The following is a 12,170-nucleotide window of genomic DNA, read 5'->3' on the forward strand; positions in this document are numbered from 1 at the left end:
TTTCCTTCCTTTCTCTTTCTTTCTTTCTTTTCTTGCCTTTTTGCCTTTTCTAGGGCTGCACCCGTGCCATATGGAGGTTCCCAGGCTAGGGGGTCTAATCGGAGCTGTAGCCACCGGTCTACACCAGAGCCACAGCAACGCGGGATCCGAGCCGTGTCTGCAATACACCACAGCTCACGGCAACACCAGATCCCTAACCCACTGAGCGATGCCAGGGATCGAACCCACAACCTCATGGTTCCTAGTCGGATTTGTTAACCATTGAGCCACGATGGGAACTCCAAAAAAGCAGAGTTTTCTTTTAGCATTGTCAGCGTTGGAGCAAGCATTAGTCTCTTGTTCCTAAACTATTTCCTTCTAAGATTTTCAGCAACTTTTGGATTTGTATCAACTCACTATTTTTTATTTGAAAAAAACAGTTTCTTAAGGCTAAATCCATAGGTATTGACCTAGAGAAGTGTACATACATTATTAAATGAAAAAAAAAAAGGAGTTTACAGAATAATGTGTATTGTAAAATTCCTTTTTCAAAATAGAGGGTATAGGAATTCCCATTGTGGTTCAGTGGTAACGAACCTGACTAGTATCCATGAGGACTCGGGTTCAATCCCTGGCCTCGCTCAGTGAGTTAAGGATCTGGTATTGCCATGAACTGTGGTGTTGGTCGCAGATACAGCTCGGATCCTGAATTGCTGTGGCTGTGATGTAGGCCAGCAGCCATAGCTCCAAGTCAACCCCTAGCCTGGGAACTTCCACATGCAGCAGGTGCAGCCTTAAAAAGCAAAACAAACAAACAAAATAGGGGATATAGCCATCCTGGAAGCCAGTGTGACAGGCCCTTATAACACCTAACAAGCCACTGTCATATGACGGAGCAATTGCACTCCGGGGCACTCATCCCAGAGAAATAACAGGTCCACCCCAAACCTGCTCATAGCAGTGTTATTAGAAATAGCTGGAGGAGTTCCCGTCATGGCGCAGTGGTTAACGAATCCGACTAGGAACCATGAGGTTGCGGGTTCAGTCCCTGCCCTTGCTCAGTGGGTTAACGATCCGGCGTTGCCGTGAGCTGTGGTGTAGGTTGCAGACGCGGCTTGGATCCTGCGTTGCTGTGGCTCTGGCGTAGGCCGGTGGCTACAGCTCCGATTCGACCCCTAGCCTGGGAACCTCCATATGCCGAGGGAGCGGCCCAAGAAATAGCAAAAAGACAAAAAAAAAAAAAAGAAAGAAAGAAAAAGAAATAGCTGGAAACCACACATGTCATAGTTAGAAACAATCCAGATGTCATAAACAGTGGTCTATCCATGCTGTGGAATATTGCTCTGCAATAAAAAGAAACCAACTATTGATACACACGACAACTTGGTGAATCGGGAGAGAATTAGGCTGAGTGAAAGGAGCCAGTCCCGACAGGTTACATGCTGTATGATTCCATCTATGGAACCTTCTTGAAATGACAAAGCCATACAAAGGGAGGTCCTCTTAGTAGTTGCCCATGGCTCGGGTCAGAGGCGGGCACAGGAAGGAGGTGGTCGTGGCTTAGGAAAGGGCACCTTGAGGGACCCTCCCCTCCAGGTGGTGGAATGTTCTGTATCTTGACTGCAGCAAGGTCAGCGTCCTGCTTGCGACACTGCCGTTCCTGAGACATTAGCATTGGGGGAAACTGGGTAAAAGGCACATGGGTTCTCTTTGTATTGATTTTTCCAACTGCATATAAATTGACAATTATCTCCAAGTAAAAAAGCGGATTTTCAAAAAAAAAAAAAAGAGAGAGCCTCACACACACGCACACGTGTAGGTGTGCAACACAGAGAGGTGGGCTGTTGACTTCCAGAAAACAACTCTGAAGGGAGAGTTGTTTTTTTTTTTTTTTTTTTTGGCCGGGCCAGGGATCGAGTCACAGCAGCCACTGGATCCTTAACCTGCTGCACCACGAGGGAACTCCTGAAGGGAGATTATTTACTTCTTTTTCAGCTTCATAATGTTTGACTTGTTCCAACAAGCCTGGGGGGCTTGATGATCTCTAGACCCATAAAGTAGCTCCAAAAGTGTGGGATTGGGGAGAGAGGACGGAGAGCTCCACCCAGCACTCCCACATCTGGAAAATGCTTGCTCTGTATCTCCCTGAATCTCTTGAATCTGGGATGGGGCCCCCTGGGGCCTCCGAGGCCCCCACTGCTGGCCATCCTGACTCCAGCCTGCCTCGGGGCTCCTTCCTCTGGCTCACAGTCACTGGTGCTTCTCCAGCAACTCAGCCACTCACAGAAGCCTGAGGCCCATGGAGTAAAGGGCGGGCGGGTCCCCTAGCAGCAGTCTCCCCTGTGCCATCACCCCAAGCCAAGGACCAGCAAAGTGACTTTCAAGTATCACCTCCTAAGATCCCTAGAATGTAAGGCCTCTGGTTCTCCCCATTCTACAGACGAGGTGACTGAGGGCTGACTGAGCTGTCCATGCCTGACCCAGCACAGGGAACACTGAGGGCACCACCTCTGACGCCCTCAGACTGTCCCCCATGGTCCCTGACCAAGCCCAGCCAGCCCCTCCATGGCCCTGGAGGCAGGAAGAAGCCCCCCAGCTCTCTGGAGGCAGCAGCTAAGGAGCCCAGCAGAGTGGAGGCAACTGGAAAGCCAGCTGACTGGTAAACAGGAGCAAGAGCAGCCTGCCCTCAGCTCATCAGAGGCCCTTCTCGATGGGAAGTGCCGAGACGGATGCCAGTCTGGCTCAGGCCCCCCTTCTACCTTTGCTCCCACCCAGGTGGTCAGGCTGGGCTGCGGGAGGCCGCGCCACACTTGGCAGCAGCTACAGCACCAGAATGGGCTCCAGCTGGAAACAGCCCTGGCGTGGGCAGTGTGGGGTGTGGAGATGAGCTCCTTGTAGGAGTAGGGAGGCCGGCCTGGGTATGAGGGGGGCGGCTGGCCAGGTAGAGCCTCACACTCTGGGCTCCCCTCCATCTGTGTCCAGTTCTGCACTGGGCCTTCTGAGACTGCAGGGACCAGGGGCTGGGACAGCGAGATGGAAGAGCCCAGAAGGGAAGGCTGGGCTGTCCTGCAGTTACTAAGCCACCAGGATGTCCTGCCCACCCACCCCCCCCCCAAAAAAAAAACTACTTCTCTGAGCAGGGAGAGGAAACCAGGCAGAAGTGGATCTCAACCTTTCTGGAAGTTTCTCTTGTTCTTCCTTCTAACCCACTGAGTGAGGGGATTAGAATCATGTTACCAAGAGTGTGCTGGTCTGTCACTTGGGAGGGATTCACCATAATTCCCTGTGCTTGAGAGAGATAGGGAAAGGTGGACCCCGCCGAGGGGAGGGGGGGGGGTCCTCCTTACCTACCCGAACCACAGCCCGCCTTCCGCCGCGGCAGCCCGCCCCCTGCACAGGTGCACAGGCTGGTCACACTGGCCTCTTCCCACCACTCCCCCCATAACCAGGCGCCCACCCCAGCCTCCTCCTCTGCCTGGAAGGCCGCCTCCCCGACCCCACTGGGAAATTCTTTTGTCATTTTTCAAGACTTAGCTCTGCAGTCCCTCTGGGTAGGGGGTTCTTCCTGCTAGCCCAGAGACATTCCGCTTAAGACCCCCTTCTCCTTGTGTGGTTGCTCATGGTGTCCTCTTACTGTTGCGGGTGTCCAGACATGGACCTTAAATGATACGGTGACCCACGGGGCGCTCCCCATCCCCACCTCCATCCCGACCCCCACCCCCACCTCCATCCCGACCCCCACCCCCACCTCCATCCCGACCCCCACCCCCACCTCCATCCCGACCCCCACCCCCGCTGTACACGCCCCTCCCCCGACTCCTGAGCGACGCTGCGTGTCTCGGCGCCAGGGGCGCGCGCGGAGCCAGGCGCACAGGCAGTGAGTGAGTCTGAAGCAAAGGAACGTGGGAGCCCGCGGAACGTTTACACTGTTCTTTTCCTCTTCTTCCCTCCAGGCATCTATAAAGGGCACTGCTTCCGGATCAATCACTTCCCAGAGGACAATGATTACGACCACGACAGCTCGGAGTATCTCCTCCGTGAGTGTCAGAACCCTTTGCTTCCTCTGCGTGCCCCGTGGGGGCTCGGGTGGTGGGAAGACAGCTGGAGGAAAGACGCGCCCCGTGGGGGTGGTGGGGGTGCTGTTCTCTGGGTGCTCCTGTCACTCCCCTTTCTGATGGAGAAATGTTACTTCAGAGGATGGAGTTTTGTTCAAGGATGGTGACATGCCGGGTATCCCAGGGGAGTTACTTGGCTGATAGGACCACGGAGGGCGGGGCTTGGAGACTAGGGCCGTGGCTGTCTTCCCGGGAGCTGCTTGCTGCAGCTGGTCCTGAGGCAAGGAGGTTAGAGACTTAGGCTTCCCCAGGCCCAGCATCCCTGGGGGGCTATGACACCCCCAAGGGCACTGCCCTGGACCTGCCGTTCCTTCCCACACCCACCCAGCATTCATTCTGTTCTCCAAAACTCAGATTCAGTTGCACACTGAGGCAGCCCGTTGGGTGCCAGGCAGCCTGTGAGAGAAGGCGAGGAAGGTGGCAGGACCAGCCTTGGATAGGTGATCCTTAAGTGTCTGCAGCACCAACTGGTGGAGCCACCTCCCCTGCCCGTGAGCCACCCCTGCTCGGGTCCTGTGGCTGGACTGGTCCCCAGACTGCAACCCGGAAGTGACAGAGTATACTGAACCCCAAAGCACAAATCCAGCCCCATGCCCTAAATCCAGATCTCATGCCTGGGCCTATGGATACCTCCCTGGAAAGAGGGTTAGAGCCATAGCCTGGGAAGGAACCCGAAATGGAAAAAACAGCACCATTCTGAAGTAGTTTTCCCTGATTACATTAGCCAAGTCACACACAGAGCTGCTCCCAACAGCTCCCCCAGGGGCTCGGGCCAGCTTCATTTATGGAGAATCAATACCAGCATCCTCAGAGGGAGCACAGTTCATTCTGCACCTGCTTATGGATCATTTTTTTCCTAAGAGAAAGGATTTTGAGTTCTGAGTCATCTAGTGAAATAGAACAGCATGTGGTTCCCATGGAGCCTGGGGCAGTGTCAGGCTGCTCTGGCCAGGCCGAGAACCTGAAATAATTTGGCCAGATCTGCCTCCCATTACTCCTCCCTTCTCTTCTCCTATTCCTCCTGCCTGTCCTTTCTTTCTGCTTTCTGGGCGTCAACACAGAACCAAGCAAATGATATTCCATGGGGCTACCACAGACGGTTGTGCAGGTTGCGCACTGTACGACTCAAGGGATGTCATTTGCATGTAGTATAAATAATACTTTGTGAGTTGCACAGTGTGTGGCCTGCTCAGCCACCAGAGGCGGCCGCTGGTGCTCAGCCCAGTTGGGATGGCTCAACTGAAGATCAACCCCAACTCAGAACCTACCCTTGTCTGCCACGCCCAGAGCAGTCAGGGGGTTCTTAAGGCTCTGAAGGCAGATTTACTCCACTGAGCAGCCTTGGGACTTTGGGGAGGGAGGCACTGGAGAAACAAACCGTGCCCTCCCCATCTCCCCCTTGAACTTGCCTGAGGTTATGGACATTAGTGCTGGCTCTTCCTCTTTACTCCCTGCTGCATCCCCCTCATGGTTCCCAGAGCGCTGGGACCTCTTTCTGAATCGGCCTCATCAGGCCAGAGGTCAGGTGATATGGCTTCCTGGGGCCCCAGCAGGAAGCAGAGGGGATACTCAGATGGGGCAAAGGGAGGGCATTTAACGAAGGACAGTTAACCGAGGTGTGGGCAGGGCTCAGGGATGCCTGAGGGGCGGGTGAGCACACCGGGGACAGCAACAGAAGGAGCCCCTCCCCACTCGGCCTGGACGGGCGGCAGAGGCAGGTATGGGCACCTGGACCAGGGGAGCCCTAAGGACTGGGCCACCTGGCCGGAGCTGTGGCCTTTATGAGGGGATGCAGCTGCCTCATCCTTGTCCTCATCTGCAGGAGGGAAGCCTGCACTCTCTCCCAAAGCCGGAGTCAAGGGACCCCAGTGATCCGGTCCCTGGTGTCAGCCACCCATTGCCCGGAGCAGGAGGGAGAAAGGTGGTCCAAGGACCTGGAGGGGCAAACAGATTATGCCACACACTCGCCAAGCCAGCTTCAGGGTGTAGGGGCCAGGAGGGCCCCGGCAGTGATTTTCTCAAATAAGATGTTGGTGACGGTTCATCAGCAATTAAAGCTCATTAGGGAAGCAAATATTCTGCTCCATCGTCCGCTGCGCGGAGACAAGCCAGGTTCATTACAGAGCCAGGAGATGCCCAAGGAAGAGAAGGGGTGATAGCCTTGGGGCCTGTGACCTCGGCTGCTGGTGGGTTGGGGTGGAGGGCAGAGCCGACTCCCCAACAAGGAGCTGGTTTTCCGCTCGGGGGCTGCAGACACGGGGAGAACTGGCCCTGAAATGGAGCTCCAGCTGGCAGGTCCCTGTTGAGCTGGGAGCCAGGGGGCGTAGGACATTCCAGAACAGGCTGGGGTCACAGTCCCTCTGGCCATCCAGCCTCTATTTTCCTGATTCCCTACCATTTCTCTCCCACCAGTCCTGCTGGCCTCCGGGCTTCCTGTCCCTCTTGCCCTGGGCCTGGTCCCTCTTTTCCAGGCTCTGCACTTCCGGTTCAGTGGGTGGTGTCTGTGCTGAGCCTCAGGTGCTTCTGGGAGTCCACGGTGTACCCCAGGGTGAGCTAGAAGCAGATGCCCATCCTCTGGGCAAACACAGACCCAGGGCCGGCCTGGGCCACGGGGCCCGGGCTGGACATCAGCCCTACTCTGTGCAAGACCCAACCCGCACCCTGCTTGGCGCCTGCATATCCGGAGCTCCAGAATGAGCCCACATGGCAAAGGAGGGGCACTCACACGACACCTGGGCAGGATGGACGGCCCCGGGCCAGGCCTGACCTCGGCAATTGTAAAGGTTCCAGGCTTCCTTCGTTTCGGCCCCTCTGATCCGTTTGCAGAATGAGGGCATCAAAGGGGACCCGACCCCGCGTCTCTGGGCAGTGCAGCTCAGAGGCACGTTTCAGAACAGAAGCTCACAGGAAACCTCCTTCCAGAACCCACGGCTGCATGAGGCAGAGGGAGGAGGAGAAGGAGGAGGAGGTGGCAGAGAGAAGAGCTTCATTTAATGCCCCGAACAAACCCCCTCTGTGCAGCAGGGCACACACTGGTGGGCTTACAGAAAAGGAGACAAATGCTGCCTTCAGAGGCCGGATAGCCGCACACAGGCTCAGCTGGCTCAGGAGGTGGGCCTGCCAGCCAGGCCCACTCACTGACTCCAGGAGTCCACGGAGCCGGGATTTCTACTGGGCTGGAAGGTCTGCAGGCGCAGCAGGAAGGCTGGGCTCAGGCTCCTGCTCACATGCCCTTGCCCTTCCTCCTGCTCTCCTCCCAGCCAGGTGCCAGGAAAGGGGCCCCGCCTCGCCCAGGGCCCAACCAAATGTGTTACAGCCCTCATTCCATCACAACTCTCGCACGTCGTGGATTCTTTCCCTAAGGCTGCATAATAATTTGCTACAAACGGAGTGGCTTAATACAACAAAATTTTAGGAGTTCCCGTCATGGCACAGTGGTAGCAAACCTGACTAGTATCCGTGAGGATACAGGTTCGATCCCTGGCTTTGCTCAGTGAATTAAGGATCCCGCGTTGCTGTGAGCTGTGGCTCACGTCCCTGTTGCTCCGGCTGTGGCGTAGGCCGGCAACTGTAGCTCCCATTTGACCCCTCGCCCGGGAACTTCCACATACCACAGGCGGGGCCCTAAACTGCAAAACAAAGACAAAACAAACAAACAAAAAAACCCCAGAATTCTACCGAAATACAAATGCGGAAGCCAGATGTCTTCAATCAGGAATTAGCAGGGCTGTGGTCCCTTGAGAGGCTCTAGGGGGGCATCTTTCCTGCCTCTCTAGCTTCTGGCAGGTCCCAGCATCCTTGTCTTAAGCTGCATCACTCCTTTCTCTGCCTCCTTGCCACGGCTTCTCCCGTGTGTGACTTCCTCTTTTTTTAACGTATTTTTTTTATTAAAGTATAGTCGATTTACAGTGTGTGCCAATTTCTGCTGTACAGCAAAGTGACCCAGTTATACACTTACATACATTCTTTTTCTCGTATTATTGTCCACCATAAATGAAAAGATAACCCACAAGACAGCAGAAAATCTTAGCAAACGATGCAACAGACAAGGGCTTCGTCTCCAAAATATACAAACAGCTCATGCCACCCAACAACCAGAAAACAAACAACCCAACTGAAAAATGGACAGAAGATCTGAATAGACATTTCTCCAAAGAAGATTTGCAGGTGGCCAGTAGGCACATGAAAAGACGTTCAGCACCACTAATTATTAGAGAAATGCTTCCTCTTCTTTATTTGTCGTTGGATTTAGGGCCCGTTCTCATCTCGGATGGTGCCATCTCAAGATGCTTAATTTAATTCCGTCTGAACAGACCCTCTTTCCAAATCAGGTCATGGTCATAGGCACCAGCAGTTAGAACATGGACATGGCTTTGGGGGCCACGATCCAACTCCCGACAAGATGGGTGTGACGACGCTCCTCAGGTTAGAAGGGGTCCAAGGTGGTCAGGGGTTCGCTGCCCCGGTCCTGCCCCTAGTCAGTGGCAGAGCAAGGGTGCACGTCTCACTGTGCTGGACACCACAGTCCATGTCCTGCTCTGTCCAGCCACCTCGTCCTCTGTGACCTCAGGAGGTCCCGAGAGTCCACATCCTCCTCTGTCACCTGGCGTGTCCCTGGGGTGATGACGACGATGACGGAGATGGAGATAAAGCTGGTCTAGCTGCCCCCCCCCGCCACCCGGCCCCAGCCGACTCCCCGCCCCGGATCTCCGGGGCCTGCAACGTCAAGGGGAAGGGCCCTGAGAGCTTCGGGGCTCCTGGCCGAGGCCCACGGCCGTGCCCAGGAGGGCAGCCCGTCTCATCGCCCTCTCTCCTCTCTCTGCTTCCGGCCCAGGCATCGTGCGCGCCTCCAGCGTCTTCCCCATCCTCAGCACCATCCTGCTTCTGCTCGGCGGGCTCTGCATTGGCGCCGGGCGGTTCTACAGCCGCAAGAACAACATCGTCCTCAGCGCCGGCATCCTCTTTGTGGCTGCAGGTGAGCTGCGGCCTCTGGTCCCCCCTGCACAGAGGGCATCTCTGGAGGGAGGTGCGGGCAGGCTGTAAAATCGCCGTGTGCCCTTCATGTCAAAAGTCCAGGAGTTCCCGTTGTGGCGCAGTGGTTAATGAATCCAACTAGGAACCATGAGGTGGCGGGGTCGATCCCTGGCCTTGCTCAGTGGGTTAAGGATCCAGTGTTGCCGTGAGCTGTGGTGTAGATTGCAGATGCGGCTCGGATCCCGCGTTGCTGCGGCTCTGGCGTAGGCCGGTGGCTACAGTTCCGCTTAGACCCCTAGCCTGGGAACCTCCATATGCCGAGGGAGCAGCCCAAGAAAAGGCAAAAAGACAAGAAAAAAAGAAAGTCCGGGGGGCTGGGCAGGGAGCGGGGAGTGATGGCTTCACAGGGGTGGGGGTCTCCTTTTTGGGTGACGAAAGTGTTCTGGAACAGATAGCCTCTGGGGGTGGTTGGTTGTATGACTGTGTGAATGTGCTAAATGCCATTGATTTGTCATCTTTAAATGGGGTAATTTTACATTATATAAATTTTGCCTCCATAAAAAATAATAGTGGGAGTTCCCGCTGTGGCCCAGTAGGTTAAGAATCCCACTGCAGTGGCTCAGGTTGCTGTGGAAGCGAGGGTTCCATCCCCGGCCCAGCACAGTGGGTTAAAGGATCCAGCATTGCTGCCGCTGAGGCGTAGGTCACAGCAGCGGCTTGGATTCGGTCCTTAACTAGGAGGTGCCATATGCCACAGGTGTGGCCATTTAAAAAATAATATTAACAGGGAGTTCCCGTCGTGACTCAGTGGTTAACGAATCCGACTAGGAACCATGAGGTTGCGGGTTCGATCCCTGGCCTCGCTCAGTGGGTTAAGGATCTGATGTTGCCGTGAGCTGTGGTGTAGGTCGCAGATGCAGCTCGGATCCCGTGTTGCTGTGGCTCTGTTGTAGTCCGGCGGCTACAGCTCTGGTTGGATCCCTAGCCTGGGAACCTCCATATGCCGTGGGAGCGGCCCAAGAAATGGCAAAAAAGACAAACAAACAAATAAATAAAAATTTTAAAAAATTAAAAATAATAAAAATAATATTAATAATAATAATAAGTCCAAGGGTGCAAAATGCCACAGAAAGCCAGCACTGGTGCCTTACATGTCTGCATCAGAGGAGCCTGGCCGAGTCAGGGGGTCGGGATGGTACGCAGAGGAACTTAGAGAAACCAAGGCCTGAAGGAGTTGACCAGGTAAAGACAAAGGTGGGGGCCGGGGCTGGGAGGATGCAGGGGCAGAGAAGCCCAGTGTGCTGGGGGAAGGTTGATCGAGGGGCTGGTGGGGGAGGAGCTGGTGGACAACCCCTCCCCCATGCCCATCCTGATTGCCTGACTCTCCTGGCTAAGAGACTGGCAGCAACACTGCAGTGCCACCCCCATTGCCACCTAGTGAAAACCCGCAGAGTTGTGGGTGACCCTAACGCGACACTAACATACTCCCTGCCTGACGGGTCCGCAGTGGCATGACACGGTCACTTCTCTGAGCCCAGATTCAGACCGCTCAGTGCGGGCCTTGCCGCTGCCAGACACAGGAGAAATCCAGGCCGGAGACAAGCCAGTGTCTATACCTGGTGCAGTAGAGAACCCGGGTTTTCTGGCCTGAGTCGCTGCAGGGGTGTGGAGTGGGTGTTGGGGGCGCAGCAGGGGTGGGGGGCAAAGCTCAGCCAGTGGCATCCTTGAGACTCCAGGCTGCCAGGAGGAGTGAAGATAACAGGGCAGCCGGGGTCCCTGTCCTGTCAGGAGGAACAGGAGCCACATGACTTCCTTCTTAGGCCTTGTTCCAGTCGGCAAGTTGGAGAAATGTTCCAGAGCTCAGCAATTCCTTCCTAAATTGTTACCACAGCTCCCTGCACTGTCCTAACAGCATTTTTGCTTTCAGGGCACCTTTTTTCTTACGTCAAATGGTGAGACGGAGCAGCATCGGGGAGGTGGCCGGAGCGCGGCCCAGGCCCTGTCCCCTCTCTGTGCCTGGTCCCACATCCTAAATGGGCCCTGGAATACTGTGAGGGTGACAGGGAGGATTCCAGTCGCTGGTGGCCGCGCCTCCTCTGCTGGCATAGGAAGGGGCCTCCCGGGGTGCCCGGCCCACGGGGGTCCCCAGGGGGGACCCTCATCCCCGTCACTCCTCATGGTTTCTCTTGGAGACGGAAGATGACTTCCGTGGGCCTCTCGGACCTGAGAGCCGGAGCTCGTCCGGGTCTGCCTCGGGCTGCCATTCGTGTGCTCCTTCTTCCACATCCCACTTCAGTTTCGTCTTCTTCCAGAGCCGTCGTGTGTCTGTGCGTCTGTGTGTGTGTGTGTGTCTGAGGAGGGATGTATGCGTGTCAGGAGCGGGCGTGTGTGTTGGGAAGAACTTGTGTGAAGGGTCCCCTGAGGAGGGAGCAGGACCCGGCCCGTCCCTTCCTTGCCTTAGCCCAGAACAGGGGCAGAAAGAAGGGCGAGGACACGCCCCTTCTCTTCCTTCCTTTCAGCAGTCAGGTTTCCCAAGATCTGGGCCCACCAAGTGACATCTGGGTCCCTGCTGTGACACCTGGATACTGTCCCCTCTCCTTTCCCAAGGAGGGAAAGAAAGATATCCAGTATCACTAGTGAGCACAACCCCATCATCTCGGCTCCCGAGGTGGCAGTCAGGTGGCCTGGGTGGCTTCCCTGAAGTCACACGGTGGCAAAGACACGGCAGAGCCCAGGACAGTCAGCCTCTAAAGTGAGGTGCCCTCTGCAGCTGCCCGGTTCCCCAGGAGGAACCGTTTTAAAGGCATTTCAGATGCTCCTGGTCAGCAGAGGGGCTGCAGAGGCCGGGGCCCAGAGATACTCAGCTGAAAACACAGATCCAGCCAGAGAGGAGAGGAGGGGGCAGCAACAAAGAACAATTGCCATGGCAGGCGAGCAAGGGGACACGCATTTGTTCCTGTCCATTCCCTGGTTCAGGAAGCTTTACTGTGGGTCAAGGCAGTATGAGCCCAGGGTCATGGGCAGGGCCCAGCCCCAGGCCGCTCCAGCCCCAGCACGGGGGTGAGACAGGCCCATGAATGATTCTAGGTGGAAAATGATCAG

General features: G+C 55.7%; 1 protein-coding gene across 1 annotated transcript in view; it reads left to right on the forward strand.

The window, feature by feature from the left end:
• The window catches only part of CACNG4 (calcium voltage-gated channel auxiliary subunit gamma 4), a 61,665-nt gene that overhangs the window by 46,464 nt on the left and 3,031 nt on the right, over positions 1 to 12,170 (forward strand). The window contains exons 2-3 of the mRNA XM_047758500.1: positions 3,933 to 4,016; positions 8,929 to 9,069. Coding sequence (XP_047614456.1) covers positions 3,933 to 4,016; positions 8,929 to 9,069 — 225 coding nt within the window. The remainder of the gene's footprint in view (positions 1 to 3,932; positions 4,017 to 8,928; positions 9,070 to 12,170) is intronic.

This window comes from Phacochoerus africanus, chromosome 14 (assembly GCF_016906955.1).
Source record: "Phacochoerus africanus isolate WHEZ1 chromosome 14, ROS_Pafr_v1, whole genome shotgun sequence".
Classification (NCBI taxonomy): domain Eukaryota; kingdom Metazoa; phylum Chordata; class Mammalia; order Artiodactyla; family Suidae; genus Phacochoerus; species Phacochoerus africanus.